The 26,401-nt window shown below is 47.5% G+C and overlaps 1 protein-coding gene across 1 annotated transcript; it reads left to right on the top strand.

The window, feature by feature from the left end:
- The first annotated feature begins 26 nt into the window (after nucleotides 1–26).
- Nucleotides 27–25,207, top strand: LOC130126768 (NLR family CARD domain-containing protein 3-like). Its single transcript, XM_056296394.1, has 10 exons — nucleotides 27–242; nucleotides 3,334–3,450; nucleotides 3,781–3,859; nucleotides 4,046–4,250; nucleotides 7,611–9,414; nucleotides 9,980–10,153; nucleotides 10,399–10,572; nucleotides 18,224–18,397; nucleotides 18,571–18,617; nucleotides 24,337–25,207. The coding sequence occupies exons 1-10, from the start codon at nucleotides 175–177 to the stop codon at nucleotides 24,861–24,863; spliced, it is 3,369 nt and encodes a 1,122-aa protein (XP_056152369.1). The 5' UTR covers nucleotides 27–174; the 3' UTR covers nucleotides 24,864–25,207.
- Nucleotides 25,208–26,401: the final 1,194 nt, after the last annotated feature.

Here is a 26,401-nt window from a genome sequence, read left to right as displayed (position 1 = left end):
CATCAGGAGAGACCAGGCTCTAGTCTGCAGCCCTCCCCGGCTCTGAAGAGGGGGCAGAGCAGCAACCGGGACGACTCGGAAGAGGGGGGGCCAAGTACAATTCAGAGAAAAAAGGGGGGAAATGAAAAAAGAGAACAGGAGAGACCAGACTCCCCTGTACCCAGCTGTGTGTCCATGAAGAGTGACTGGTCTATGGATCCACCTCTTACATTCAGAGATGGACGCCCCTCTACTGAACAGAGGTGAGGTCTATGGTCACATCTGTAGTGACCATCAGTTAAAACCAAAGTTCTTGTTCCTCTCTTGCATTGGAGGGGCAGTACTGTTCTCTTCACGTGTCCAATAACAATGTCCAACAGAGATGTTCTCTTTGGGTGTGTGTCCCATTCATCACAGCGTGATGATTATTGACAATATTTACTGTGCTGATGTGGTGAATTGGTGAAGGCAAGGTGATCCAAAATATTTCAATTGACTTTTGTCCTTGTTCCAATACTAAATTGTCTTCTTTCAAGATTCAAAATCCTTTATTGTTGCCTCTGTAAGTACAAGAGAGTAAAATTCTGATGTTTCGGCTCCTCAACACTGCAGCAACAACACCAATAACATAACAACAAAACAACACAGAAAGCAGTAATAATAATAATACGTAGTGTGTGGGGTGTGTAAGGTGCTGTGTGTGTATTGGCTCTACCTTGATAAATGTGCCTGTGTGTGTGTAGTTTGCATATTGTGTATTTTTGTATGCAAAATTGTGTGTGTGTGTGTGTGTGTGTGTGTGTGTGTGTGTGTGTGTGTGTGTGTGGGTAAACTGATGATCCGCTGCAGACCATAGGTCAGCACCAGTCAGTCCGGCACCAGGCTTAGTGTCGTTAATGTTCGTTGTTCAAAAGCCTGGTTGCTTGGTGGAAAAAGCTGTTCCGGGTTCTACTGGTCCGGGCTTTGAGGCTGCGGTACCGCTTGCCTGACGGTAGCAGCTGGAACAGTCCATAGTTGGGGTGGCTGGGATGTTTGATGATTGTGCAGGCTTTGCTGACACAGCGTCTGTTATATATGTCCTGGATGGAGGGAAACCCACATCCTCTGAAGTCCTGGGCCGTCCCACAACCCTCTGCAGGGTTTTGTGGTTGTGCGCAGGACAGTTCCCATGCCAGGCGGTGATGCATCCAGTCAGGATGCTCTCCTTATGGCAAGATTTGTGTTTTCCTGATACCTATGAGCATTTACAATACTTCCTTTAACCCAGCGTTTCTCAAAGTGTGTGGCGCCCCCCTGGGGGGCACATGGGTATGACAGGGGTCACATGTGTGACTGGTGGGGAATGTAGACTGGAACTACTCTTTTGACATCAGAATCTTTTTCACGGTGGAACAATCAACAAAACCTGCTTTCATGAGACAGAGTCTGTAGGTTCTCAGAATGGAGAGACATTTGACAGGGACGAAAAGAAAGACAGGAGATGTTTCCGAGACAAACAAGACAAAGTGCTTCACTGACGGTAATCAACCAAAAACCAAGTTAAGACAATATGACGAAGCCTGTCTTGCTCCTGGGTTCACAGTGAATGTGGTGGGAGATGAGGAGAGACCAGTGTGTATTTTATGTGTGAAAACTCTGGCAGCTGGTAGTGTGAGACCAAACACACGAAGAAGACACTTAGAGACATTACACCCCGGTCATGTCAACAAGCCACTGGAGTTCTGTCAGAGAAGACTTGGTGCATACCGTCAGCAGGAGCATGGCTTTGTAAGTCCTGCATCAGTGAACAACAAAGCACTAATGGCGTCACACAAAGTCACATACACAACTGCCCAGTGCAAGAAACCACACACAATAGCAGAGGAGCTCATACTTCCCGTGGCTTTAGATATGGTGTCAACTATGTTTGATGAGACAAGCGCCGCAAAACTGAAGGCTGTCCCTCTGTCCAATGGCACAGTTGCAAGACGTATATGCGACCTTTCAAATGACCTTGAAGAACAACTCGCTGAAAAACTGAAAGACAAACGTTTCACCTTGCTAGTGGACGAGGCTACTGACAGCAGTAAAGACTGCTTGTTTATTGCTCTTGTTGGCTTTGTCACGTCAGAGCCACTGTGTGAGGACTTGCTGTTCTGCAGGTACGTCCCAAGTACAGGACGGCTGATGAGCTGTTTAGGCTTCTGGACTGGTACCTGACAGAACCTGGGCTGAAATGGGAGAACTGTGCGGGCGTTTGCACGGATGGTGCACAGACCACGGCAGGGAAAACGAAGGGACTGCAGCCACTAATCAAGAGGGTCTCGCCAAACGCACAATGGACGCACTGTGTCATACACAGAGCAGCGCTAGCATCAAGACTGATTAGCCCGGACCTAAACCAGGTTTTGACCCATGTTCTTACGTGGTCAGCGTCATCATAACAAGACCCCTGAGAGCGCGGCTGTTCTCTGCACTTTGTGGGGAGATGGGAGCTGAACATTCAGCTGTGGTGTTTCACAGCGACGCTAGGTGGCTCTCGCGAGGTGAAGTGTTGTCGGGAGTCTTTCAGCTCAGAGAGGAAATGTGGGTGTTTCTGGAGGAGGAGTGTATGCATGAAGTTGCAAGCAAGTTTAGTGAAGAACAATTTCTGATGAACCTGTCCTATCTCAGCGATATATTTGAAAGCTGAATGAATTAAATCTTCAGCTTCAAGGCCGAGACAAGCACCTTCCTCACCTGGCGGACAAGATCAGTGCGTTCACTCGAACAACCATAATGTGTCCCTACCAGTAACACGCTGCTTACTAACAACCAGCGATTCCCTCTCAGAAAAGTCATTTGCCAAACTGACGTAGCACTAATCTACATATAGCTGGTTCATCTATTTAATTACTTTAACACATTAAGAAAAGCTGGTCAGATCCATCGGGAACATCATTATAAAAGATCTACAATCTACTGATTTACTTTATCTTACTCACTTATTAGATTGTATTTATGTTGTTATTTTATTATTATTAATATTATCATGTTTTTATCAATTTTACTTGTCTTTGTTTGGTTTTGTCCTTTTAATCTATGTTATCTGGTTTATTTGTCTAGCTTTTATTCAAGTGTATATATGTTCCTTATTGTCAGGTTGTGTCAGATTGTTGTGTGTTGTTATGGGCTTGTCAGTCATGTGTGAAGCACTTTGAACTGCACTAACCGGTATGAAAGATGGGATTCAAATAAAGTTTGATGGACTGACACAAGATAAAAACCTCACATCTAAACATACAAAAGCTGACACAGTAGTCGACTGTTCTGACCCATACCTACTTAATACATCTTCAGAACAAGACTTATTAAATAGTCTTCCTCTGTTTCTAGCAGGACCCATCAGGAGAGACCAGACCCCCCTGCACCCAGCTGTGTGTCCATGAAGAGTGACCACTCTATGGATCCACCTAATAATTTCAAAGATGGACACCCCTCTACTGAACAGAGGTCAGAATTGAACAGCTGATATGAACAGATGGTTTGGTTGTTATCAGACTCTACTGAACAGACAGAGGTAGTAACAAGTCATGACACATGGAATTGGTCTGAACCTTCTGCTGGTTCAGGTTCTTCTCTCAGAACATCTCATCTAATAACCACATCAGTATTTACAGTGGTGTTCACCTTGTGTTTCTGCCTGCATCCATCACTACACAACACCTGCAACCTCGTGTGTGTGTGTGTGTGTGTGTGTGTGTGTGTGTGTGTGTGTGTGTGTGTGTGTGTGTGTGTGTGTGTGTGTGTCTAGAGACCTAACATGTCATGTGTGCTCCACAGAGACCACCAGGAGAGGTCAGAGGTTCTCAGTGGTCAGTCTGTCCAGGAGCATCAAACAGACCTGGACTCCATATTTATGGTGTGTAAATGTACATCAACAGCTTTTACTTCACCTACAGATGAAATGAAAAACATCATTCTGGTCATGATGGTCTTCATGCTCCACTGTTCACACCAGTGGTTTTTAATCAGTGACAGATGGGCTTGATGTTTTGTTCCATGACTTTAGCATGAAACTTTAATTCACATACTGACTCATTTCCAGCTGCTTGAGGAGAACATTGTCACTTTTGTGAAGAAGGAGCTGAAGAGGTTCCAGAAGGTTCTGAGTTCAGATTACCCAGAGTGCTTAGGGAGACAGAGGGAAGAGGAGGAGCAGAGCAGGAGTACCAGAGAGGCACTTCTGAAGATCACCCAGCACTTCCTGAGGAGTATGAAGCAGGAGGAGCTGGCTGCCCGTCTGGAGAGCAGTAAGAGACTCTTTATTCCAAAGCCTCAACACCATGTAAAGCAGGGGTCCCAACCTGTTCTGGCTCGTCACCCCACTTTGAAGTCACTAACCTCCACTGACCCCAGACACTCTACAATTACACCAGAATTAATTTGCTGCAAGAAAATGTTCATGTTAGACCACATGTAGGCTCTACCCATGACAACTCTGTATATTTATTTGGTGTTTTATGATTGGTGTCTCTTTTTTGTTATCAAGTTTTTTATGAGTCATCTACTTTTTCCCACACACAATACAAACACAATATACAAATAAGGGAAAAAAAACCATACGAAAATTACACACACACACACACACACATACTCAGACTGCTCAGAGCCCCCTCCCACAGGACCCATGGTTGGTGTCGCTCAGATATTTAATGGGGCAGTTGAGTTTGCACATCTCGCTGCAGCCTTTCAAAGTTGGGTGGTGTAGTAGACAGAGTGCATCTCATCTCTGCAGCTACATCCACTCACCAACACTGCTTTGACTTCATGCACACAAGAGCACTAAATCCACTTCACACAAGTATGTCTTTCCTTCTTCTTCTTCTTCTTCTTCTTTTGTAAAACCCCCTTCCTTTCTGGTCTTCCTCCCACCTTGTCTGCCATATCTCCATTCCTTTCCTCTTAATCTCTGCTTTTCCTTCTCCTTTTCCAAGTGGAACTCACACCGGTATTTGTTTTTGCAATATGTGTTCCCAAAAGGAGCCAACAGATTTAAAGCACACTGTGAGATCTCTGGGTACTCTTCTGTTGCACCAAACCAGAATTCCTCCATCGCCACTCGTGAATGCGGTCCCTGTTGTGTTCTGTACAGCTCAGTTCAATCAGCTGTTCAGTAGCAGTGGCAGGTGGGTCCACCGAGCCTGCAGCACAGTGGAATGGGTCCCTCACCCAGTCAAACTTGGACATATCCAAGTCTGGAAAGTAAGTGGGAAAGTGCTCTTGTAGGCGTTTCAGGGGCTGGCACATCATCTTTGTGGAGCACTGGTCATCGATGCCGTGTCTGTTAGAAACTTGCTCAGCTGGGGGAAAGGGGTGACGTTTGCTTTTGGAAGGCTTTCTCTCCAGAATGTGAGTTTCCTCCTGAATCCATCAGCACGGTCACTCATCTGCACGATATTCTTGTTTTTCCCTGCATGCTTATCTTCAGTTCATTAAGTTTTCCAGAGATATCCGTTACATACGCAAGAGGAGCATTTTTTGCTGGTCACACAGAAAGTCGACAAAATCTGTTTGGTTTTTTTCACATCAATGAAAAACACCAACAGTTCATTTCTCAACTTAAAAATGGCTCCAGCACCCTCCCTCTCCACAACCACCGTGCCTCTGTGTGAAAGAGCAAGTTGTCGTGTTCAGAGCCCACATCGCCACATAGTTTGGCAAGTAGACCTGCATGCAGTGGATGTGGTTTGATGTGGTTCACCATGGCTTCAACCTGCTGCAGAATGTCTGTGATGGGCACACTCAGTTCCTTAGATGCCAGTCGCTCACGATGAATCATGCAGTGATTCCACACGACAGAGGGCGCCAGTTCCACGATTAACGTACGTAGGCCTGCTCGCCACCCCGCCATAGATGGAGCCCCATCTGTACAAAACCCTACCATACGCTCCCATGGAATGTTGTTGTCTCCATATAGTTGTGGAGACATGGTACATTGCCTTGGCAGTCTCTTGTTCAGGAAGAGGGAGACGGTACAAAATACCCTGGTGAATAGCATTCTCCTGCATATAATGAACAAATGTCAAAGCCTGGGCATTTCTCCCTTCTGTGCTGACATCCGTTTGTAGAACATAGGCTGGGGAATTTCGTAGTCGGTCTGTTAGTGTGCTCTCTTGGTCACTAGCGATGGCATCTATCCTTCTTTTCACTGTGTTATCAGACGATGGTATTGTCTTCAGTTTTTGCACTTCTCCCTCCCCACACATAGTTTTTACCATTTCAATGGCAGCTGGCAATATCAAAGTCTCAGCGATGGTATGTGGCTTCATAGCCTTTGCAACAAGACACTCGTCCACCTCAAAAGATGCTTTCAAGGCTCACTCACTGACAGTCGTTGTCTTTCTGAAGTACACTCGCTGCTTATTCAGCTCGGCATATTTCTTTTCAAAGAAAGATTTTGGTTTGCCTACATATTCTTTATGCTGTGTCTCAAAATGTCTCTTGAGCTTGTTGGGTTTCATGCTGTCCATAGACAGGACGTTACCAAACAGCAGATATGTGGCCTTTCCTCGTTGTGTTCAGTTATGCTAGTAAATCCAAACTGAAGGAAGGGTTCATCGTGTTTTCTCTTGGGAGCTGGGTATCGGTGATATGCTGGGCCAGAGCTTTCTGGTCTACTGAGGTGCAGTTGCCGTACCACACTGAGATGCAGCTGGTCAGGATGCTCTCTATGGTGTAGTGGTAGAAGTTGGTGAGAATTTTGGGGGGTAGACGGCGCTCCTCAACCTCCTCAGGAAATGCAGGCGTTGTTGGGCCTTTTTCGCAAGGGCCTGGGTTTTTAATGTCCACGAAAGGTCCTCGCTGATGTGGAAGCTGGAAACATGCTCCACTTCCACCCCATTGATGTGTATGGGGGAGTGGCTGGAGCTTCTAGACCTCCTGAAGTCCACAATCAGCTCCTGCTGAGAATTCGATTTTTATGAGGGGAATGAGTTGTTTTAAATCGTGTGTGTTGTTTTTAGTATCATAATAATTATTATTATTTGTATTGATGAATTACTAGAAATTTCAGGTGAACCCATTTCAATTCAATGCGACCCCGCTTAGGGTTGCGACCCCAATGTTTGGGAACCTGTGATGTAAAGGGTTAATAGAGACAAAGTGGGAGGTGGAACTATTTTCAAACTCTGTTGAAAATGTAGATTTATCAAAGGAGGTTCAGACAGTTTCCATTTGGATGGTAAATAAAAGAAATCTAATGGATAATCTGGTTAAGCTATTGGTTGGATGATGTGGGTGTAAAATGCTGATGACATTGGTTCACATCAGAACAATAATACCAGAGAGAACCTCTTTAAGACATCACCACTGTCCCCATAATCCCAGTAAAGAGCTCCTAACTAATACGTGGTTACTACGAGAGCTGGAACAGCAACCATCAAAATATTATTACAGTAGAAATGAAGCAGGTTGTTTGTGGGAATGCACTTGGATAAATCTACCCTTTATATAAATTATATACATGTCTTCATTGTTTGTCTTAAATCAGACCTGCTTGTCCATCCACCAGTGATGAGCTGAAGTAATACTATGGAGTTTGGTAAAGTTTCTGTTTCTCACACTTACAGTAACATCCATTCACTGATTCCCTGGTTTATTTGTTTATTCAGAAATCCTTGTTACCTTGTGCCGGAGTAACCTCAAAGCAGCTCTGAAGGAGAAGTTTCAGTGTTTGTTTGAGGGCGTCGCTAAACCAGGAGAGTCAACACTTCTGAATCAGATCTACACAGAGCTCTACATCACAAAGGGAGGCAGCGGAGAGGTCAATAATGAACATGAGGTCAGGCAGATTGAAACAGCATCCAGGAAACCAGCGAGACCAGAAACAACGATCAAATGTGAAGACATCTTTAAACCCTTAGCTGGACAAGATAAACCAATCAGAACATTGATGACAAAGGGAGTGGCTGGCATCGGGAAAACAGTCTTAACTCAGAAGTTCACTCTGGACTGGGCTGAAGACAAAACCAACCACAATATACACTTCACATTTCCATTCACGTTCAGAGAGCTGAATGTGCTGAAAGATAAAAAGTTCAGCTTGGTGGGACTTCTTCATCACTTCTTTATTGAAACCAAGAAAGCGGGAATCTGCAGCTTTGACGAGTTCCAAGTTGTGTTCATCTTTGACGGTCTGGATGAGTGTCGACTTCCTCTGGACTTCCAGAACAATGAGATCTGGACTGATGTCACAAAGTCCACCTCAGTGGACGTGCTGCTGACAAACCTCATCAAGGGGAATATGCTTCCATCTGCTCGCCTCTGGATAACCACACGGCCTGCAGCAGCCAATCAGATCCCTCCTGAGTGGGTTGACATGGTGACAGAGGTGAGAGGGTTCACTGATCCACAGAAGGAGGAGTACTTCAGGAAGAGATTCAGAGATAAGGAGCAAGCCAGAAGAATCAGCTCACACATCAAGACATCACGAAGCCTCCACATCATGTGTCACATCCCAGTCTTCTGTTGGATCACTGCTACAGTTCTGGATCACGTGTTGGGAACAGATGAGAGAGGAGAGATGCCCAAGACCCTGACTGAGATGTACATCCACTTCCTGGTGGTTCAGTCCATCCAGGGGAATGTGAAGTATCATGGGAGATCCGAGACAGAGCCACACTGGAATACAGAGAGCAGGGAGACGATTGAGTCTCTGGGGAAACTGGCCTTTGAACAGCTGAAGAAAGGTAACCTGATCTTCTATGAAGCAGACCTGACAGAGTGTGGCATTGATATCAGAGCAGCCTCAGTGTACTCAGGAGTGTTCACACAGATCTTTAAAGAGGAGTGTGGGCTGTACCAGGACAAGGTCTTCTGCTTTGTCCATCTGAGTATTCAGGAGTTTCTGGCTGCTCTTTATGTCTTTCTCTCATTCATTAAAACTAGAGTCAATCTGCTGTCACAAACACAGTCAACCGCCTGCAGGTCTAAACCACTTGGATATAAACGTAAAAAACCAGACCTTTACCAGACAGCAGTGGACAAGGCGTTAGAGAGTCCAAACGGACATCTGGACTTGTTCTTGCGCTTCCTCCTGGGCCTCTCACTGGAGCGTAGTTGGAATCTCCTACGAGGCCTGTTGGGAAAGACAGGAAGATTGTCAAAGACCAATCAGAAAACAGTCGTGTACATCCAGAAGAAGATCAGGGAGGATCTCTCTCCAGAGAGAAGCATCAATCTGTTCCACTGTCTGAATGAACTGAATGACCATTCTCTAGTGAAGGAGATCCAACAGTACCTGACATCAGGAAGACTCTCCACAGACCATCTCTCTCCTGCTCAGTGGTCAGCTCTGCTCTTCATTTTATTGTCTTCAGAAAAGGAACTGGAGGTGTTTGACCTGAAGAAATACTCTGCTTCAGAGGAGGGTCTTCTGAGGCTGCTGCCAGTGGTCAAAGCCTCCAGTACAGCTCTGTAAGTGTATAGATTATATTTTTCCATTGGTGAGAAAATATTGTTTCATTCCGCTGATGATTGATAGTGTTACTGGGGTTACAGGTTCTAAAATCAAAAGTATTAAAGACATTAAAATGATAGAATAATTACAACTATCAAAACAGTCGTTGTAATAGTTTTAAGTAGCAGTAATCATAAAACAAGCAGGTAGTATTGGAATCAGCAGCAGTAGTAAAAGCAGTAATAGTAGCAGTACAACTAGTCTAGTAGTAGCAATAGTATTAGTAGTCACAGTAGTAGCAGTAGTAGTACAAATTGTGTTATAACAAACAGCCATTGCAGTTATTGTAGGGCTACTAGTAAAGGTAGCAGCGGTAATAGTACTCTCGTAGTAGTAATATTTTGTTATATCCGTGTTTAGATGAGTACTATAATAAAGTACTATTATCCAAACTGTTGTAATGATGAAAACAAATAGTAAAATCAAAAGTATTAGATCCATTAGTATATGATAGAGTGATGTGTGTGTGTGTGTGTGTGTGTGTGTGTGTGTGTGTGTGTGTGTGTGTGTGTGTCCATTCAGGTTGAGTTCCTGTAATCTGTCACACAGAAGCTGTGAAGGTCTGTCCTCAGTCCTCAGCTCCTCCTCCTCTAGTGTGAGAGAGCTGGACCTGAGTAACAATGATCTGCAGGATTCAGGAGTCAAGCTGCTCTCTGCTGGACTGGGGAGTCCACAATTTAGACTGGAAACTCTCAGGTCAGTATTCCTAAACCTCTTCAACACAGGACCACTTCAGTCCTCATTTACCGCCCAGGTGGTGCTACACATTGGTGGTGGTTGAGGTGAGTTTCCCCCTTCAATGTGACGCGCTTTGGGTGTCTAGATAAAGTGCTGTATAAATGTATTACATACTTATTGTGTTTGTGTGTGTGTGTGTGTGTGTGTGTGTGTGTGTGTGTGTGTGTGTGTGTGTGTGTGTGTGTGTGTGTGTGTCCATTCAGGTTGAGTTCCTGTAATCTGTCAGAGAGAAGCTGTGAAGTTGTGTCCTCAGTCCTCAGCTCCTCCTCTTCTAGTGTGAGAGAGCTGGACCTGAGTAACAATGATCTGCAGGATTCAGGAGTCAAGCTGCTCTCTGCTGGACTGGGGAGTCCACAATGTAGACTGGAAACTCTCAGGTCAGTCTTCCTAAACCTCTTCAACACAGGACCACTTCGGTCCTCATTTACATCCACTTTAATGGCAGTCACTACATCCTAACCTGGGTGGTGTTTTCTCTGATTGGAGGAATAACAAAGCAGGTGTAGTAACAAGCTGTGCTTCTACTTCCTACTTCCTGTCAACCACTTCCCATGAGCACATCCACCAGCAAAGAGGTCCTGTCAGTGCATCACACATCAATATAGTTTTGTTTTCAGAGAAAAAAGTGAAGTAGTCTAACAGGCATAGCAAGGCCTTCCTTCTGACCATATCCAGCTATATATTTATAATTCATATTTCTTGTTTCAGTCTGCAGTGTAACTCTGTTTTCACCTGACAAATACTGCACTGGTTCTGATTATATTGTAGTGTATCAAACACAACTTAAATACACATGTGCTTGTATGAACACATGAATGTGAGGTGGTAATCCTGTGTACAGGTTCATGGTCTAGTGGTCTTGTCTATCTTTTAAATGTAGAGGTGGAGGCCACAGGTTCGGGGGTGAAGAGCGACTTCATCTTCCTATTACAGACATACTGTAGGAGTGGAGGAGGCATCACTTCCTCTGGCAGTTTGTTCACACTCACATCTCTACTATGAGAACACAAAAAGATGTGTTGACCTCTGCAGCTCTCTGAGCACACAATGTGTGCTCATCACTGTGCCCTCCTAAGAACAAAACATGACAGTCTTAATGACATCATCTATATGATGTGTAGTCGTCACATGATCTGTAAAGGTGGGGGGTTCTTGTTCACTGCTGGGTTTGATGCCTCTCTGTGGGGCTTCATGACTGTGTGTTGGCTCCATTAACATCAGAATGTCCCTCAAAGCTGCAGATGGTCAGTACCCTCAGCCACATGCAGGGTCCGAAATTAACTTTTTGGTTCACCATCCAAATGTCTGGTATGTGAACATTTCTACTCGCCAAACTTTTTTTACCGGCCAAAAAATAAAATGAGATTTTTGTGTTGTGTGTCATACATACAGTTAATCTGCATGATAACACATTATGGTGGTGAATAATAGCAGTGGCCAGAGCAGATTGTAAGTGAAAAATAATTTGATTTCATTTTGTATTGTTAATAAAACAGTGCAGCAAAGCAATGTGCAACAAAGTGCAACAAAATAACATGCCTGTATGCATTTAAATTGAACTTCAAAGTACAGGTTCAAAGTATGGGTCCCACCCCCAGTCAGTCGTCCTCACTAGACTCCTCACTTTCAGTCGTCCCCCCCCCATCTTATTTTTGTCCATGAAGTCTGGTCTTCTGCTCCTTATGGACTCCTGGTGTCACAGCTCCACAGCACAGGTGGGGTTGTAGTCCTGTATGCTTGGTGAAGACAGCTGAACCAGGAGTAGGTCTGAGAGGGCGCCAGTCTGTCTTCACCTGCTTCATTACATTGAAACCCTGCTCACACTCTGCTGTGGGGGCAGGCAGGGACAACACCAGGGTATACCAAAGCCAGAATGTCTGGGCATGAGGACTGAAGACCGCTGTTGATGTCACACCAGCTGGTCTTCTTAAGGGTCTGGGGCTCTAGATAGAAGTTGGTCTTTAGGATGGTCCACTGGTCAGGGATCAGCTCAGTATCGACCCCAGAGTCATTCAGCACAGGCCTGAAGTGGTCCACCAGGGCATCCACTTCAGTGTCACCAAAATCTGAAACAATACACAACAAATTCTACATTACAGCTTCATACAGTTTTTATTGCAGTCTATGAAATAATGACACTGTAGTAGTAGAGACCTGAGTGACCTGTCATACAAAACATAATACTAAACAAACCTGCTGCTGCTTCCCCTGACTCTGGCCAGTTCTTAAAGTCGACAAGCTTCGTGGCACACAGAACCCCTACACTTGCATCCTGGAACCCGATCTTCATGCTCTCTACAAGCCTCCCTGTCAGTTTTGCCTGTGAGGTGGTGACTGCCTTGTTGTCACCCCGGCTGAGTGCCACTCCCTGATAACAGTTGCCCTATTGAGGTGAGCATGTCATGGAGGAAACCGCAGAACTGGACCACAACAGTCTCCCTGGCGGTGCTGAAGAACCTCCTTGCTTTGGCCTGCTGGACAGCACTGCCACCTTGAGCATCAAGAGATTGAATCTGAAATACATTAGAAAACACAGACAAACACAATTAGCCAGTTACTTTCTTTTCAAATAACTATGATATTACCTATTCTATAATGGCACATTTTCATAGTTCCATCAACAAGTCCATATTAAATTAAATTTTTTACTGTATTACATTAATATTTTCATTATTTTGACAAAACACACATTGACAAATTACTTTGGTGTAGTAAGGCAAACTAGAGACACTACCTGTTCCAGGTGCTGAGTGATTCCTTTGTAACCCTGTAAGAAGTGGTCCAGCGCACGAAGCAGGTGCCCTACGCCAGTAATGAGAGACGACATCAATGAATCGCACAACGCAAATGGAAACGTGCGGCGGCAGCCATTTAGTTAAAACAGGAAAAACAACAGAGCCTGCAACACAGGCAGACCGGAAGGGAGGCTTGGTAACTATAGCAACCACAACCAATACTGGCGTCACCCCTTTTTTTCCAAAAGAAAGACCCCCCCCCCACACACACACACACACAGTACAACAATAGCAACATCACAGCTCAGGCTATATAACTAGGCCTGTAAGGTAAGACAAAACATTATCACTAGTACACACAAACAACTGGCCTAAAGTTCAAAGTCCTCTAAATGCCGTGGCAAGCGCCGGAGACGCTCCAAGCGTCGAGGTGCAGCATCAGGTGCAAGAGCAGGCACACACTCGCCAGGGGAGCTCCCACCCAGGCTCGACCTCGACGGGAGGCCCAGTCTCATCCCCCAGCCTCATATCGTTATCACAAGGCAGGCAAGGTGTGGGTGGGGGCTCGGCAGTGGCTGGCGGTATGTCAGGGCAGTGCGGGGTAGGGTTGTCCAAGTCCTCATCAGACGTGAAATCGTCCGTGAGGGGTTCACAGGCCGTAGAGGTACCTTCCACTTTGTAGCAATCACCCAGCCTGACCCTGTAGGAGGTGCGATGAAGTTGAGACCCCGTGAACTTCTGGATATTGCACCATGAACCATCCACACTCGTGACGAGGTACCTGTCACGGGCCTTTGACTTATTCCGGTCACCATACAGGTACACCAGTTCACCACGTCGAATGGCGGGAGGCACGGCCACACGACCAGAGGGCACCTTTGACTTCATGCTGTACGGATGGTTGGTAACATGCTCCGAGTGTTGTTTCAAGATGAGATCCTGGTCAACCACAGGCAACTGCCTATGGGAGAACTGGTGATGCTGAAGCAGCATTTCACGGGCAGACAATCCACGCGACCTAACACGACTGTTCAGGTTGGCCGTGGCGACAGAGAGTAACAGGGGAGTAACAGCCCTACAGTTAGGCTTGAGACGAAGAATCTCCCCCTGAATCTCTTGAACAGCCTTCTCCGCCACTGGGTTCTTATTGACGTTCTTGGCGTTGCCCACCTCAGCAACTAGTCTGTGCATAGCGAGGGCTCCATCCCCTTCCAATGCAGCAAAACCAGGGGCAGGGTCAGTCCTGCTCACAGCAAAGGGGCCGTCGAGAGGGCACAGACCCACACATAAGTGGGTTAAAGTGTCCCTGAGAGTGTCTCTGCGCTCGTCGTCAATGAGACTCCATCTGAAGTCAGAGCACTCTGCTTATATGGCAAGCCAAGCCAACCTGTTGGTGAAGGGCAGAGGTAGGACAGGTCCCATGTTCACCCTGGCCTGGAACGGACCCACAGCGCCGTTATATCCTTCAAAGTGGGGATCAAACACTACATCAAACTCTCTATGCAGGGCGCAGAACTCATCTCTGATGTCAGCAGGCATGATGTTATCTGGATCCAGAGCGACAAGGTCAGAGGACAAGGCTGACATGGTCGTCGGGGCCAGTTTGGGGGGATCAGCTGGCACGGCGGCGTCACTGAGTGACGGGACATATGTGGCGCGGACACGGCATAGGTGGTGGCTTTTCTGGACCAGCTGCGGCTCACCATTGAGATTTGGGACACGGATCTTCCCGGACACACCCCGTAGCAAAGTTGGGGCAGGCCACTGCTGTGTGTCAGACTGGTCACATGAGACCTCGACGTGTGGTTCAACAGCCGGCTCACTGTCCACATTGCACAGCTCAGGAGGCAGCTCGAGCTCGATATACTCCCCTGGCCACACAGTAGATTTATCCTGAGCGCGGAGAACGTCCGCGCGCCGTACGGCATGCCTGTCCATCGGTGTTTGGAGGGTGCCGTAGCGGTATATATATCCTCGCCCAGGTAGATTTGGTGTTTGGCTGGTCTGATGGAGACGTCGTTCCTTTCCGTAAAGGGAATTCCAGCCAGGATGTCAGATTCAAGATTCTCAACGACGAGGCCCTCAAAATAGAGGTCATGGCCATCGCTCTGGAAGTGTGTCTGCGTCTCTCCCAATACTTTCACAAGGGACAAGCCATCTGCTTGGAATGCGGACTGCGTACTTCCTGTGACGGTGACGCCCAGCCTGGTCGGGCATGAGGCCCTCATCATGTTGCCTGTTGCCCCACTATCAACGGTGAGATGCACAGGTCAGTGTCCATGGAAGGCATCAAGGTAAGGGGACTGTTTGATAAGTACACGTTTCACACCACTAGATGGCGCTGGCTCCCCACTAACACACTCCTCTACCTCATCATCAGTCTCGACCTGCACTCTCAAAACCTGGCGCGACTTTGCCATGTACATTTTATCTTTGGGGGGGGGGGGCAAAAAGGAACATTTGCTGAGGAAGTGATTATCAGGCCTGCCGGCATATTTACAAAGGGGACATGACCTCCTTGTCCGGACAGGGATGGATTGCTTTGACATGGGGAGTTCAGACACAGCCCCGGTGCACTGAAAGCCATAATGTAGACGAATAGCTTTCCATATGCTGTCAATAGATGTGGAGTTCCTGACTATGCTGTGACGAGAGATTACAGGACAATAATTGGCTATCTGTCCCAACATTAGCTCTCAAAAGAGTTCACCGTCTTGGTCTTTGTTAAACACCACTGCTTCGGTGCTCTGTGTGTCGCCATGCTGCCCATTTAGCTAGCACAACTGTGTCTGAGCTAGCCCAGCTGCGTCTGGTGGTAGACGGAACTACCCTGTGATTCCCCTGGAAGGGCTACCGCCATTAATTCGGTAAATATCAGTCCTCGGGACGTAAGTCTGGTAAGCGCTGCCACCACGCCAGTAATGAGAGACGACATCAATGAATCACACAACGCAGATGGAAACGTGCAGCGGCAGCCATTTAGTTAAAACAGGAAAAACAACATTGACTGCAACAAAGGCAGACCGGAAGGGAGGCTTGGTAACTATAGCAACCACAACCAATACTGGCCCTACCCTGCGGGTGCCATCGATTCAGGTAAGCACCAGTGGTGTATGGCAGAGAATGTGGAAGCTGCTGATCAAATTAGCTCTGTTCAGTGGGCTGACGTGATAGAACGTGTACAGCCCACTTAGGTCTTCAACCCTCTGGTATACATTGTTGCTGCGGATGGCATCTCTGAAGGCCAATTCAAGATGGTGTGCCATGCAGTGTATGCCAAAAATGTACTGCCGCTGTGGGTTCCATTTCTGCTCTGGTACAATATCGACTCGGGGTCCTTCGACTACATATGACGTCACGGATTACGTTGCTAGCTAGCGTTGTTTAATGCTAGCTATATAGTTATTTAGCTGTGTTTTTACAATCCACGTTGACATGGAGTTGGTTAGTAAATTTGCGAGGCCGCAGGCCCGAGCTGCCTCTAAGGAGTGAGGCCGCAGGCTCAGGACCCCTGGACGAGCGAACGCGCATGAGCGCTGAAGGCCCGAGCAGCGTCTAACATCAATCTACTGTTTCCCGCTGTTCCTAATCTGAACTAGGCCCTACCCGATCATAATGCGTGTAGTGATGTCATCTGTAGTCGCACATCCGGTAGGGTGAGTAGATCAAGTACCGACACCGGTCCTGCTTAAGGCGACTGACGACACCATCCTTGGCTCCTGTCATTACCGCTGCCCCATATGTGGCCACAGCAACCAGCTTTCTGTCCCAATCTGAGGACATCTTCTCCATCATGCTGTCGATGGCTGTTGTGACATTTGCTGCATCCGCCTTCTACACCGTCTGGATGCCCACAAATGTTGATTCGATTTTCCCTTCATTTCAGTAGCAAAGATAGACCAGCTCCTCCTTCACGGCACTATCAGTTGAGCCATATGCCAGAAGAGACAGAAACTTTGCTCTCTCAATGCCACCTCCATTTTTCTGCCTCTCCATTGCTGCGATGTATCCCATGAAGGTCCTGGCCTGCTTTTCATTTCTGTAGGTCGACCCCACAGCCACTCCTTTCCTTTCATCCAAACTGCAAAAAACAAAGCATGAAATTAGCCTACTTCATAATGTATAGGGGTCTATACATATCTTGTGTAAACTAGGTTAGCTTCATAGCTAGCTCCATAGTTAGCGTCATACAAGTTAGCTTCATAGCTAGCTCCATAACGTCAACGTTAGCATAACGTTAACACATCTTACGTTGGCTCTATTCTGCAATGAGTCCTGAACGTTAATAGAGATAAATAATACTTACTCGCACAAGTCCGAAAGTGGTCTCACCTTCTTCCCTATAGAGGATATGCATTGACGTCACGTTCCCATTGGGACACGCCCCCTCAGTCACAGTGAATGGTAAAACATTACGCAACATGGCTGCTTCTGGTAGGGGAAACAGTGAAACCGGGATTATAATGCAAGATTATCTGCTTAGATTAAAGGAAGTGGGACTTGACAGTGACCCGTACAGTTTACCAAATAACCAGTGGTCCATGGACACTAACATCTGTGTTGTGCTCACGAACCAGAACCCGACCCGTGTGGCGAAACCCAAGGCAGGCAGACACAGGATGACAGTTCAAAATCCAAAAGGCGGTTTTATTGGGGGAGGGGAATACCAAGGAAGGGAGATAACAAATACTGCCACAAAATAATAAATGGAATAGAGTGGGGGGAATGTATGGCACAAAAACGTTCTGTTAGTGGGATGTGTGAATAAACTATGTGTGGTGTCCAGTGGTTTGCGTATATAACTATGTGTGAGTGTTTTTAGCCTATGTGTGGTGCGGTGTGTAAATGACAAGGAGGTGTTGAATAATGTGCGTGCACCTGGCAAGCAAGTCCAGTCCGTGATGCCAAAAGGGGTTGTCTGAGGAAGTCCGGGTCCGACATCCAGAAGGTCAAGTCCAAAATGAGGGGTCCAGGTAGAGAGACACTGGGGAGATCGCTGGAGAGGTCCGGGGAAAAACGTGAAGGTCGCTGGGGACGAGGGAGACGCGGGGAGCCGTGGAAGTCGCGGAGGGAGAGTCTTGGGAGGAAAAAGAGAGACACGGAGATTAGACACTGGGGAATAAATGGAGGAAGAGCAAAATGGCTGCCGTGCACCACCCAGGTGGTGCTACACATTGGTGGTGGTTGAGGTGAGTTTCCTCCTTCAATGTGAAGCGTTTGGCTGTCCAGATAAAGTGCTGTATAAATGTAATCCATCATTAATGTGTGTGTGTGCGTGTGTGTGTGTGTTCAGGTTGTCGGGCTGTCTGGTCTCAGAGGAAGGTGTTTCTTCTCTGCTCTCAGCTCTGATCTCCAACCCGTCCCATCTGAGAGAGCTGGACCTGAGCTACAACCAGCCAGGAGACTCAGGAGGGAAGCTGCTCTCTGCTGGACTGGAGGATCCACACTGGAGACTGGACTCTCTCAGGTATGGACCAGCTGGATGACACTCACTCATCATGTCTCCTACAAGGATGTCTCCTCCTACTCTGATGCTGGATCAGACTGGTTCTTCTGTAACAGAGGACAGGACTGATACTGGGTGGAGGTGTATTAGATGGAGGAGGTGCTGGTGTGACTGTGTCTCTCCTCCACCCCCAGGCTGGACCATGCTGGAGTGTGCAGGTTGGAGCTGGGTCTGAGGAAGTGTAAGTTGTGTTTAGTTTCTTCATGAGAACAAAGCAGATCACATTCAGCTGTTTAGATGGAGAGTGGGTCCACACAGCAGTGTGGGACATCCATTCATTCACACCCTGCTGGGGAGGAAGATGAAGGTTGACATAATGGGTCTTCATCACACTGCTGAGAGATTAACAGTCATTAGGTCTCATTATCAAGGAACTTCAACACTAATGTGTGTGTGGTCCCTTCATGCTGAGGTTTCTACATGAAAAGTGGATTTATCAACTTTTTCACACGTCTGACAGAAATGTATGAAGACCTGTGACTACACCTAAGATGTGTTGAGCCTTCACAGCGACACCTTTATGCAGAAACCTTCACTTCTATTCATGAAATAGTCTTATTTGAACAGACTCTGTCCTCTAATATGGACATATGAAGAAAAGACTTGAGAAAACGTGTTAGCAAACTATTGAAGTGAGATAAAATGTTTAGAATGATTAACAGACGACTGGAAACACTTCCTGTGATTGTTCCCTGTGTAATATTCATTTAATTACTGAAAAAGAAGACTTAAAGGGACAAAATACTGTAAAGTCCCCGTGTTAAATGGGCCCACCTTGTGTTGTAGAGGATTTGACAAGAGCGTCTTTTCAGGGACAGGACGCATTTTTGATTTTTTCCCCTGAGAATTACGAGAGACTTTTGAGTTGATTCTGATTCACCAGAGCCCCGCTGTTAAAGTCTATTAAAACTCTATTGAGACTCTATTAAGACTAATATTACAATTCTGTTAGGGCTAATATTCATTCATTTATCCATCATCAGCCACTTCTCCGGGGTCGGGTCGCGGTGGTGGCAGCTAGCTAAGTAGGGCACTCCAGACGTCCCTCTACCCAGCAACGCCCTCCAGCTCCTTCTGGGAGATCCCAAGGCGTTCCGAGGCCAGATTGGACATGTAGTCCTTGCGGCAAGTTTGGGGTCTACCCCAGGGTCTCCTCCCAGTTGGCCATGCCCGGTAAACCTCCAAAAGAAGGCGCCCAGGAGGCATCCTAATCAGATGCCCGAACCACCTCAGCTGGCTCCTTTCGACGCGAAGTAGCAGCGGCTCTACTCCAAGCTCCCTCCGGATATCCGAGCTCTTCACCCTATGTCTAAGACTGAGCCCAGACACCCTACGGACGAAACTTATTTCAGCCGCTTGTATCCGCGACCTCACCCTTTCAGTCACTACCCAAAGCTCATGACCATAGGTGAGGGTTGGAATGAAGACTGACTGGTAAATTGATAGCTTTGAATTCCGGCTCAGCTCCTTCTTCACCACAACGGTCCGGTACAATGTCCGCATTACTGCTGATGCTGCACCAATCCACCTATCAATCTCCCACTCCATCCTACCCTCATTTGTGGACAAGACCCCGAGACACTTGAACTCCCTCACTTGAGGCAAAAACTCATCCCCAACCCGGAGGGAGCAATCCACCATTTTCCAGTAATGAACCATGACCTCAGACTTGGAGGTGCTGACTCTCATCCCGGCCATTTCACTCACAGCTGCAAACCGCCCCAGTGCATGCTGGAGGTCACATTCTGATGAAGCCAACAAAATCACATCATCTGCGAAGAGTAGAGATGCATTTCTGAGGTTCCCAAAACGGACACACTGTTCACCTTTGCTGCACCTTGAGATCCTGTCCATGAATATCACAAACAGAATCGGGGCAAATCTCTTACACACCTGGCACCTTGCCACTGAGGAGCTTTTTAACTACCTCAGAGGCCTCTGTCGGCCGCCTCGGTCCTGTTGGCGTCGTCGGCCTCTTGGTCATCCATCTGCCCTCTGCCGAAGCTGTCCTGCCCCTTGGTCCTGCGTCCTGGTCCCTCTCCGGATCAGTTGCATCCATCGGTCCAGCCCTCGGGCCATCACCTGAGATCCTGGGCCCCATTCGTCCTCTCCCAGACCACTGGGTCCCAAGGCCCTCCCAGACCCTCTTATGTCCATCCTTCTTGGTGTTCTTGGTTGTTTTTTTGGGACGTCTGGAATCTGTCACCTGGGGGTGTCCTGTCATGAATGTGTGGTCTGGGTCATCGGGACTCGCCCGTCCCCTTCCTCTGATTGGGGTTTCGGCGCACCTGTGCCCAATCTCCCTCCCCTTTCTCTGATTGGCCATACGGTACCTGCGACCAGTCTCCCTGATTGGCCCCGCTAGGTATATATTACCCTAGGTTTCCCGGGTTCCCTATCAGATCGTTTCACGCACTCACAGGGACTCTTGGTCGCCGGAAGCGCCACATCCTGTTGTGAGCTCTCCCCTTTGTCTGTACCTGCTGTTTGTAAGTGTTTGTGTAATTAAAGAGTTGTTCTGGCCCGGTTTTTCTCCGCTGTCTGCACTTGGGTCCTCTCCCTGCTCTCGCTGTGACATATTAAGACTACATTAATACAGTACAGCCCATTAGCTTATTTTAATTCATGATAAATAAGGACTCGTGAACGTGACTCCAGTTCATGAATGATTGGTAGTCATCATAATACACACAAGAGTAGGATGGAAACGTCATACGTCAGCACATTTGATAAATACTTTCAGGGCTACCAGGGGTAGGACCCAAAAGCAAAACGAGAGACAGGATGGGGGGAAAAGCCAAAGAGGAACGTTTATTATATGCTGGGTTTAGGCAGGGACAAGGCTGTCGGACAGGCGGTGGGCTTAGCTGGGGCATGGTTCTCGTACCCGCGGTGGGCTTAGCAGGGTCATGATACTCGTACAGGCGTGGTGCAGGTAATGGCAGGGAGTTCAAAAGGCAGTGGGCTTGGCAGGGTCGTGGTACTCTTACAGGCAATGGCAGGGAGGTCAAAAGACGGTGGGCTTGGCAGTCTCGTAGTTCTCGTACAGGCGGTGATCTTGTAAGGGTCATGGTACTCGTACAGGCGTGGGCCAGGCAATGGCAGGGAGGTCAAAACACTTGAAGTGGTGCGACGATCTGGTATCGTCTGGAGAGCAGAGCGTCTTCTTATCCTGGCCGAGATGGGTTGATCGGCCTGATTGGAGATGCAGGTCAGGTGTGAGATTCAGGTGAGATCGATGAACCAGATGCGCTAGGTAAGGCAGTGGGAGCGGCTCGATGAGGGAGTGGCTGACGAGGCAGGGACGTGACAGGACCCCCCCCCCCACTCTACGGGCGACTCCTGATGACCGACCAGAAAGGACGTGATGGAAGTCCCGGATGAGGGACGGGTCCAGGATGAGGCTCCAAGGTCGGCTAGGAACAGGCAGGGGTCATAGGAGATCAGAGGCGGGTAGGTGAGAAGACTTGCTTCGAGCGCACACCGTGCAGGCCTGGACGTAGTCGTGGGTGTCTGAAGAGAAGGTGGGCCACCAGAACCGGCGCTTAAACAGGGTACGGTTGTTTCCAGGGTGACAGGCGAACTGAGAGGTGTAAGCCCACTGGAGAACCTGGGTACGGACCTGGTCAGGCACAAAGAGACGGTGAGAAGGGCCGTTATCTGGGTTGGTTGGAGTCCTCTGGGCATCCCTCACCAATCCAACCTCCCAGGTGAGCGTGCCCACCAGGCATGCAGAAGGGAGTATTGGCGCCGGTTCGTCTGTGTCCTGCTCCGGCGGACTGAGCTTGCAGGCGGTGGGACGGCCGCGGGGCAACCATACTTCGGAGGTGGCAGTGTGATGGCCGCGGGGGAGACAGACCTCGGACGCGGCGCGGCAACCGCGGGGGATACAGACCTCGGGGGCAGCCGGATGGTCGCGGGGGATACAGACCTAGGGGGTGGCGCGGCAGCCGCGGGGGATACAGTCATCGAAGGCAGTGTGGCAGCCGCGGGGGATACAGACCTCGGAGGCAGCGCGGCAGCCGCGCGGGATACAGACCTCGAAGGTGGTGTGGCAGCCGCGGGAAAAACGAATGGGGCCAGGGATCCCAGGCAGGCGGCATGACGGCTGGGACCAATCGGGAGCTGACCAGGACGCAGGGCCTCTCCGGTGGACGGGCAGAAGGACAACGCCGACAGCACCGCTGTGGCGAGAGGGCCGCTGGGGTTGGGGATGCTGGGTTCTCACCTGGGCTGTACAGGGGCATGACTAAGTTTTGGGGCTCGGACTGGGGCCTGGGCCGGGTTTTGCTGTAGTAGCGGGTTTAGTTGAGCCATGAAACTGCATGAATTGCTGGGTTAGGCCCTGTAAGCCTTGGTTTGTTAGGGCTGCTCGAGTGGTGAGGGTTCCCACACTGGCAGAGAGGGCTTGCATAGAGGAGGCAGCATCCTGGAGGGCGGTGTCATGTCTCCTGATCAGGGTTCCTTGGCCCTCTATGGCAGCACGTAATGCCTCAACGTCTGCTGGGTCCATGTTGGCCAGATCGTTCTGTCAGGGATGCCAGGTGTAGGACCCAAAATCTGAACGAGACACAGGATGGGGGAGGGGGGGGGCGAAGAGGCATGTTTATTGTCTGCTGGGTTTAGGCAGGGACAAGGCTCTCGTACAGGTGGTGGGCATGGCAGGGTCGTGATTCCCGCGCTGGTGGTGGTCTTGGCAGGGTCGTGGTAAGTGTACAGGTGTGGTCCAGGCAATGGCAGGGAGGTCAAAACACTTGTAGTGGTAGGACGATCTGGCATCGTCTGGAGAGCCGAGCGGCTTCTTATCCTGGCCGAGATGGGTTGATCGGCCTGATTGGAGATGCAGGTCAGGTGTGAGCTCTGGAGAGCTCCAGGTGAAGTCGATGAACCAGATGAGCTAGGTAAGGCAGTGGGAGCGGCCTGACGAGGGAGGGGCTGACCAGGCAGGGATGTGACAAATAAATAAATACATCCATCCATCCATCCATCCATCCATTATCCGATCCGCTTATCCTGCTCTCAGTGTCGCGGGACTCTGGAGCCTATCCCAGCAGCCATCGGGCAGCAGGCGGGGAGACATCATGGACAGGCCGCCAGGTCATCACAAGGCTGTTGATGCTGTTTTTTTAATTACTTTTGCAAATATTGAGGTTAGAGTAACTCCTAAATTGTCCTTTTAGAAACTCAACTACACTTGAGACAATCTGGTCTCTGAAGACAACAACAGAAGATGTTCTGCACCACTTCCAGTCACAACCAGTACATTGTACTGACTGTACACGATGTTTTTATGACCAGTCTGGGTATTTAACAGAGAAGATATTTTAATCTACACTCTCACTAAACACATTATTTATTATTATTCATATTATTTATTATGATTCACCTTATTTATTATGAGTCACATTATTTATTCTGATTATTATTTATGCTGATTATTATTTATTCTGATTCACATTATTTATTATGATTATTATTTATTATGATTATTATTATTATTATTATGATTCACATTATTTATTATGTTTATTATTTATTATGAGTGACATTTATTATGATGCGTGTACACACAGAAACACTCAGCAGGAATACAATAACAAAGAGTGCTTTGATTATTTGTGTAAACAGTTAAAATAATGTGTTAATGTCGAACTGTTCAGTTGAAATAGACATGTCCAGTTGTCTTATAGAGCTCTTATCACGTGACGTAGAAGCTGCGTTGTAAACAAGATGCACGTGCAGAACATGTGGCAAAACAAATACAGTACACGAGGACACCTACACATTCATGAACATATTGATAGATGAGCTCCAACCTGTGACTAAATCAACACAAACCAAACAGAAGAGGAATATTAGTTCAACACCCGCTACTGTATTGTGTTTGTTGTCTCCATCAGATGCCTGTGAACTCATACTGGACCCAAACACAGCACACAGACACCTCCTTCTGTCTGAGGACAACAGAAAGGTGACACTGGTGAAGAAGGAGCAGTCGTATCCTGATCATCCAGACAGATTTGACTTCTGGACACAGGTTCTAAGTAGAGAAAGTCTGACTGACCGCTGTTACACGGAGGTACAGTGGGAAGGACTTGTTCATATAGGAGTGACTTACAGAGGAATCCCAAGGAGAGGAGAAGATGATGACTGTCTTCTTGGATATAATGAAAAGTCCTGGAGTCTGTACTGTACTAGTGATAGATACACTGCCCGTCATAATGGTAGAGTAACAAAGATAAGTATCTCCCCCTCCTCCTCTGTCAGAGTAGGAGTGTATCTGGACCGGTCTGCTGGAACTCTGTCCTTCTACAGAGTCTCCTCTGACACACTGACACACCTCCACACCTTCACCTCCACATTCACTGAACCTCTCCATGTTGGGTTTGAGTTTTGGTCACCTGGCTCCTCAGTGTGTGTGTGTTAGATAGAGGAGGTAGAGACGCCTCCTGTGTCCTGGAGGAACACTCACACTCCTGCCCAAACACACCTGCTGACATGATAGATCACTCTGTACACACACACACACACACACACACACACACACAAGTGTAGTTGGGTCCGAGGTGTTTGTGTTATGTGGGAAATGAGATCAGGGAGTTTTTCAGCAGGTAGAACCAAGTTATTAAAGTTATACAAGTCACTTTTAATCCTGCAGCTTTTTACATGATTCTTACAATAGAATAAAGTAGAATAGAATAGAGTCGTGTTGTTTGTCTAAAGGAGCTTCATCATAATAGATAGCTGGTAATGCTTTTCATTTGGCATGTTATTACTCTCATCACTGCACCATAAACATCTACTTTCATTCCTGCTGGTGCAGAGGAGGAGGTGTGAAGATGAGAACATGAAGGTGATGTTGTTCTAGTGAGTTTCAGACAGTTTGTTCAGAGCGAGTCTTTGTCTTTCATGGCCAGTGTGTGGATGTTCTCCTGTCATCAGCTAGTGTTCGATCTGCTCCATCATTTGTCCTTCTGAACGTTTTATATCACGTTGCACCATGTCTGTACTGTGTTGCACGTGTTTTTCAGCTGACTGTCAGTTATTTTACCAAAAACCCAATGAAGCGGTTGGCCCTCTGAATGGGGCCGACACTATCCTATTTCTCTCCACTGCTTTTGTTTCATGTATGGTTAAAGCTCTCATCTACGGAAAAGAGGAGTGATATAAAAGTGTAAGACTGGGGCATGCCCCCGTCGCTTGCTGTTGACCTGATCGCTCATATTTGGTTTCAACTTAAAATGAACAGCAGCGTCTCCTAGCCGGGACAGTCCCCATTCTGAATGAAAACCTGTCTGCATGTGGGTCGTCAGACTCAAATGTCAACGTCCATTCGTGAAGCCCTGCGGAAGCGTATGACGTCATGCGTGACTGCTCAGAACCAACTCTGAAGTTTGAACCACGTGTTAGCTTATGTTGTCGTCGAGTCTTTAGCGAATTTCAAATGGTGTGAGGATGCTGATTCACTGCAGTCGCAGTTCATCTGAAAAGATAAAATTCGATGTGTTGCTCGACAGCGGTTGCATTGTCTATATGGAGTTTCAACTTGTAAATTCCACACACTGAGGCTACAGAAGGTGTAGGTCCGGGAACAGCACACAGTAGTACAGTAATGTGCATCGCAACATCATAGTAATCAGCTACTGACTGGAAGTCGTAAACCAGACGTGCCTTATATTACATAATATCCATATCCTTGCACCAAAGTGTCAAGGCTGCAGTGATATGTCTTCAAATTAGGCAGGTGGCTGAATGGCACACTTTAAGCCATTATACGACTAAGTATGAATGCCATATAAATTATAATAAGACACTGATACAGGAAGCTGCTGGCGTCTGTCACGGCCAGAATTTTATTTTAACTTTAACTAACAAATTCATTAAGATCATATATAAAATCGTGTCTACAAAACCTAATGTTTATTTCTGTTTGATTTAAAGTACAAATATATAGTGACAAGTCAA

The sequence above is a fragment of the Lampris incognitus genome, chromosome 16 (assembly GCF_029633865.1).
Source record: "Lampris incognitus isolate fLamInc1 chromosome 16, fLamInc1.hap2, whole genome shotgun sequence".
NCBI lineage: Eukaryota > Metazoa > Chordata > Actinopteri > Lampriformes > Lampridae > Lampris > Lampris incognitus.
This window is presented reverse-complemented; position numbering and strand designations above follow the sequence as displayed.

Bases quoted from the DNA above. Each gene is read 5' to 3' on its own strand.
- LOC130126768 (XM_056296394.1), top strand. From the start codon at position 175: ATGAAGAGTGACTGGTCTATGGATCCACCTCTTACATTCAGAGATGGA. The intron at 10,154-10,398 runs GTCAGTATTCCT...GTGTCCATTCAG, and splicing joins TTTAGACTGGAAACTCTCAG to GTTGAGTTCCTGTAATCTGT. The intron at 10,573-18,223 runs GTCAGTCTTCCT...GTGTGTGTTCAG, and splicing joins TGTAGACTGGAAACTCTCAG to GTTGTCGGGCTGTCTGGTCT.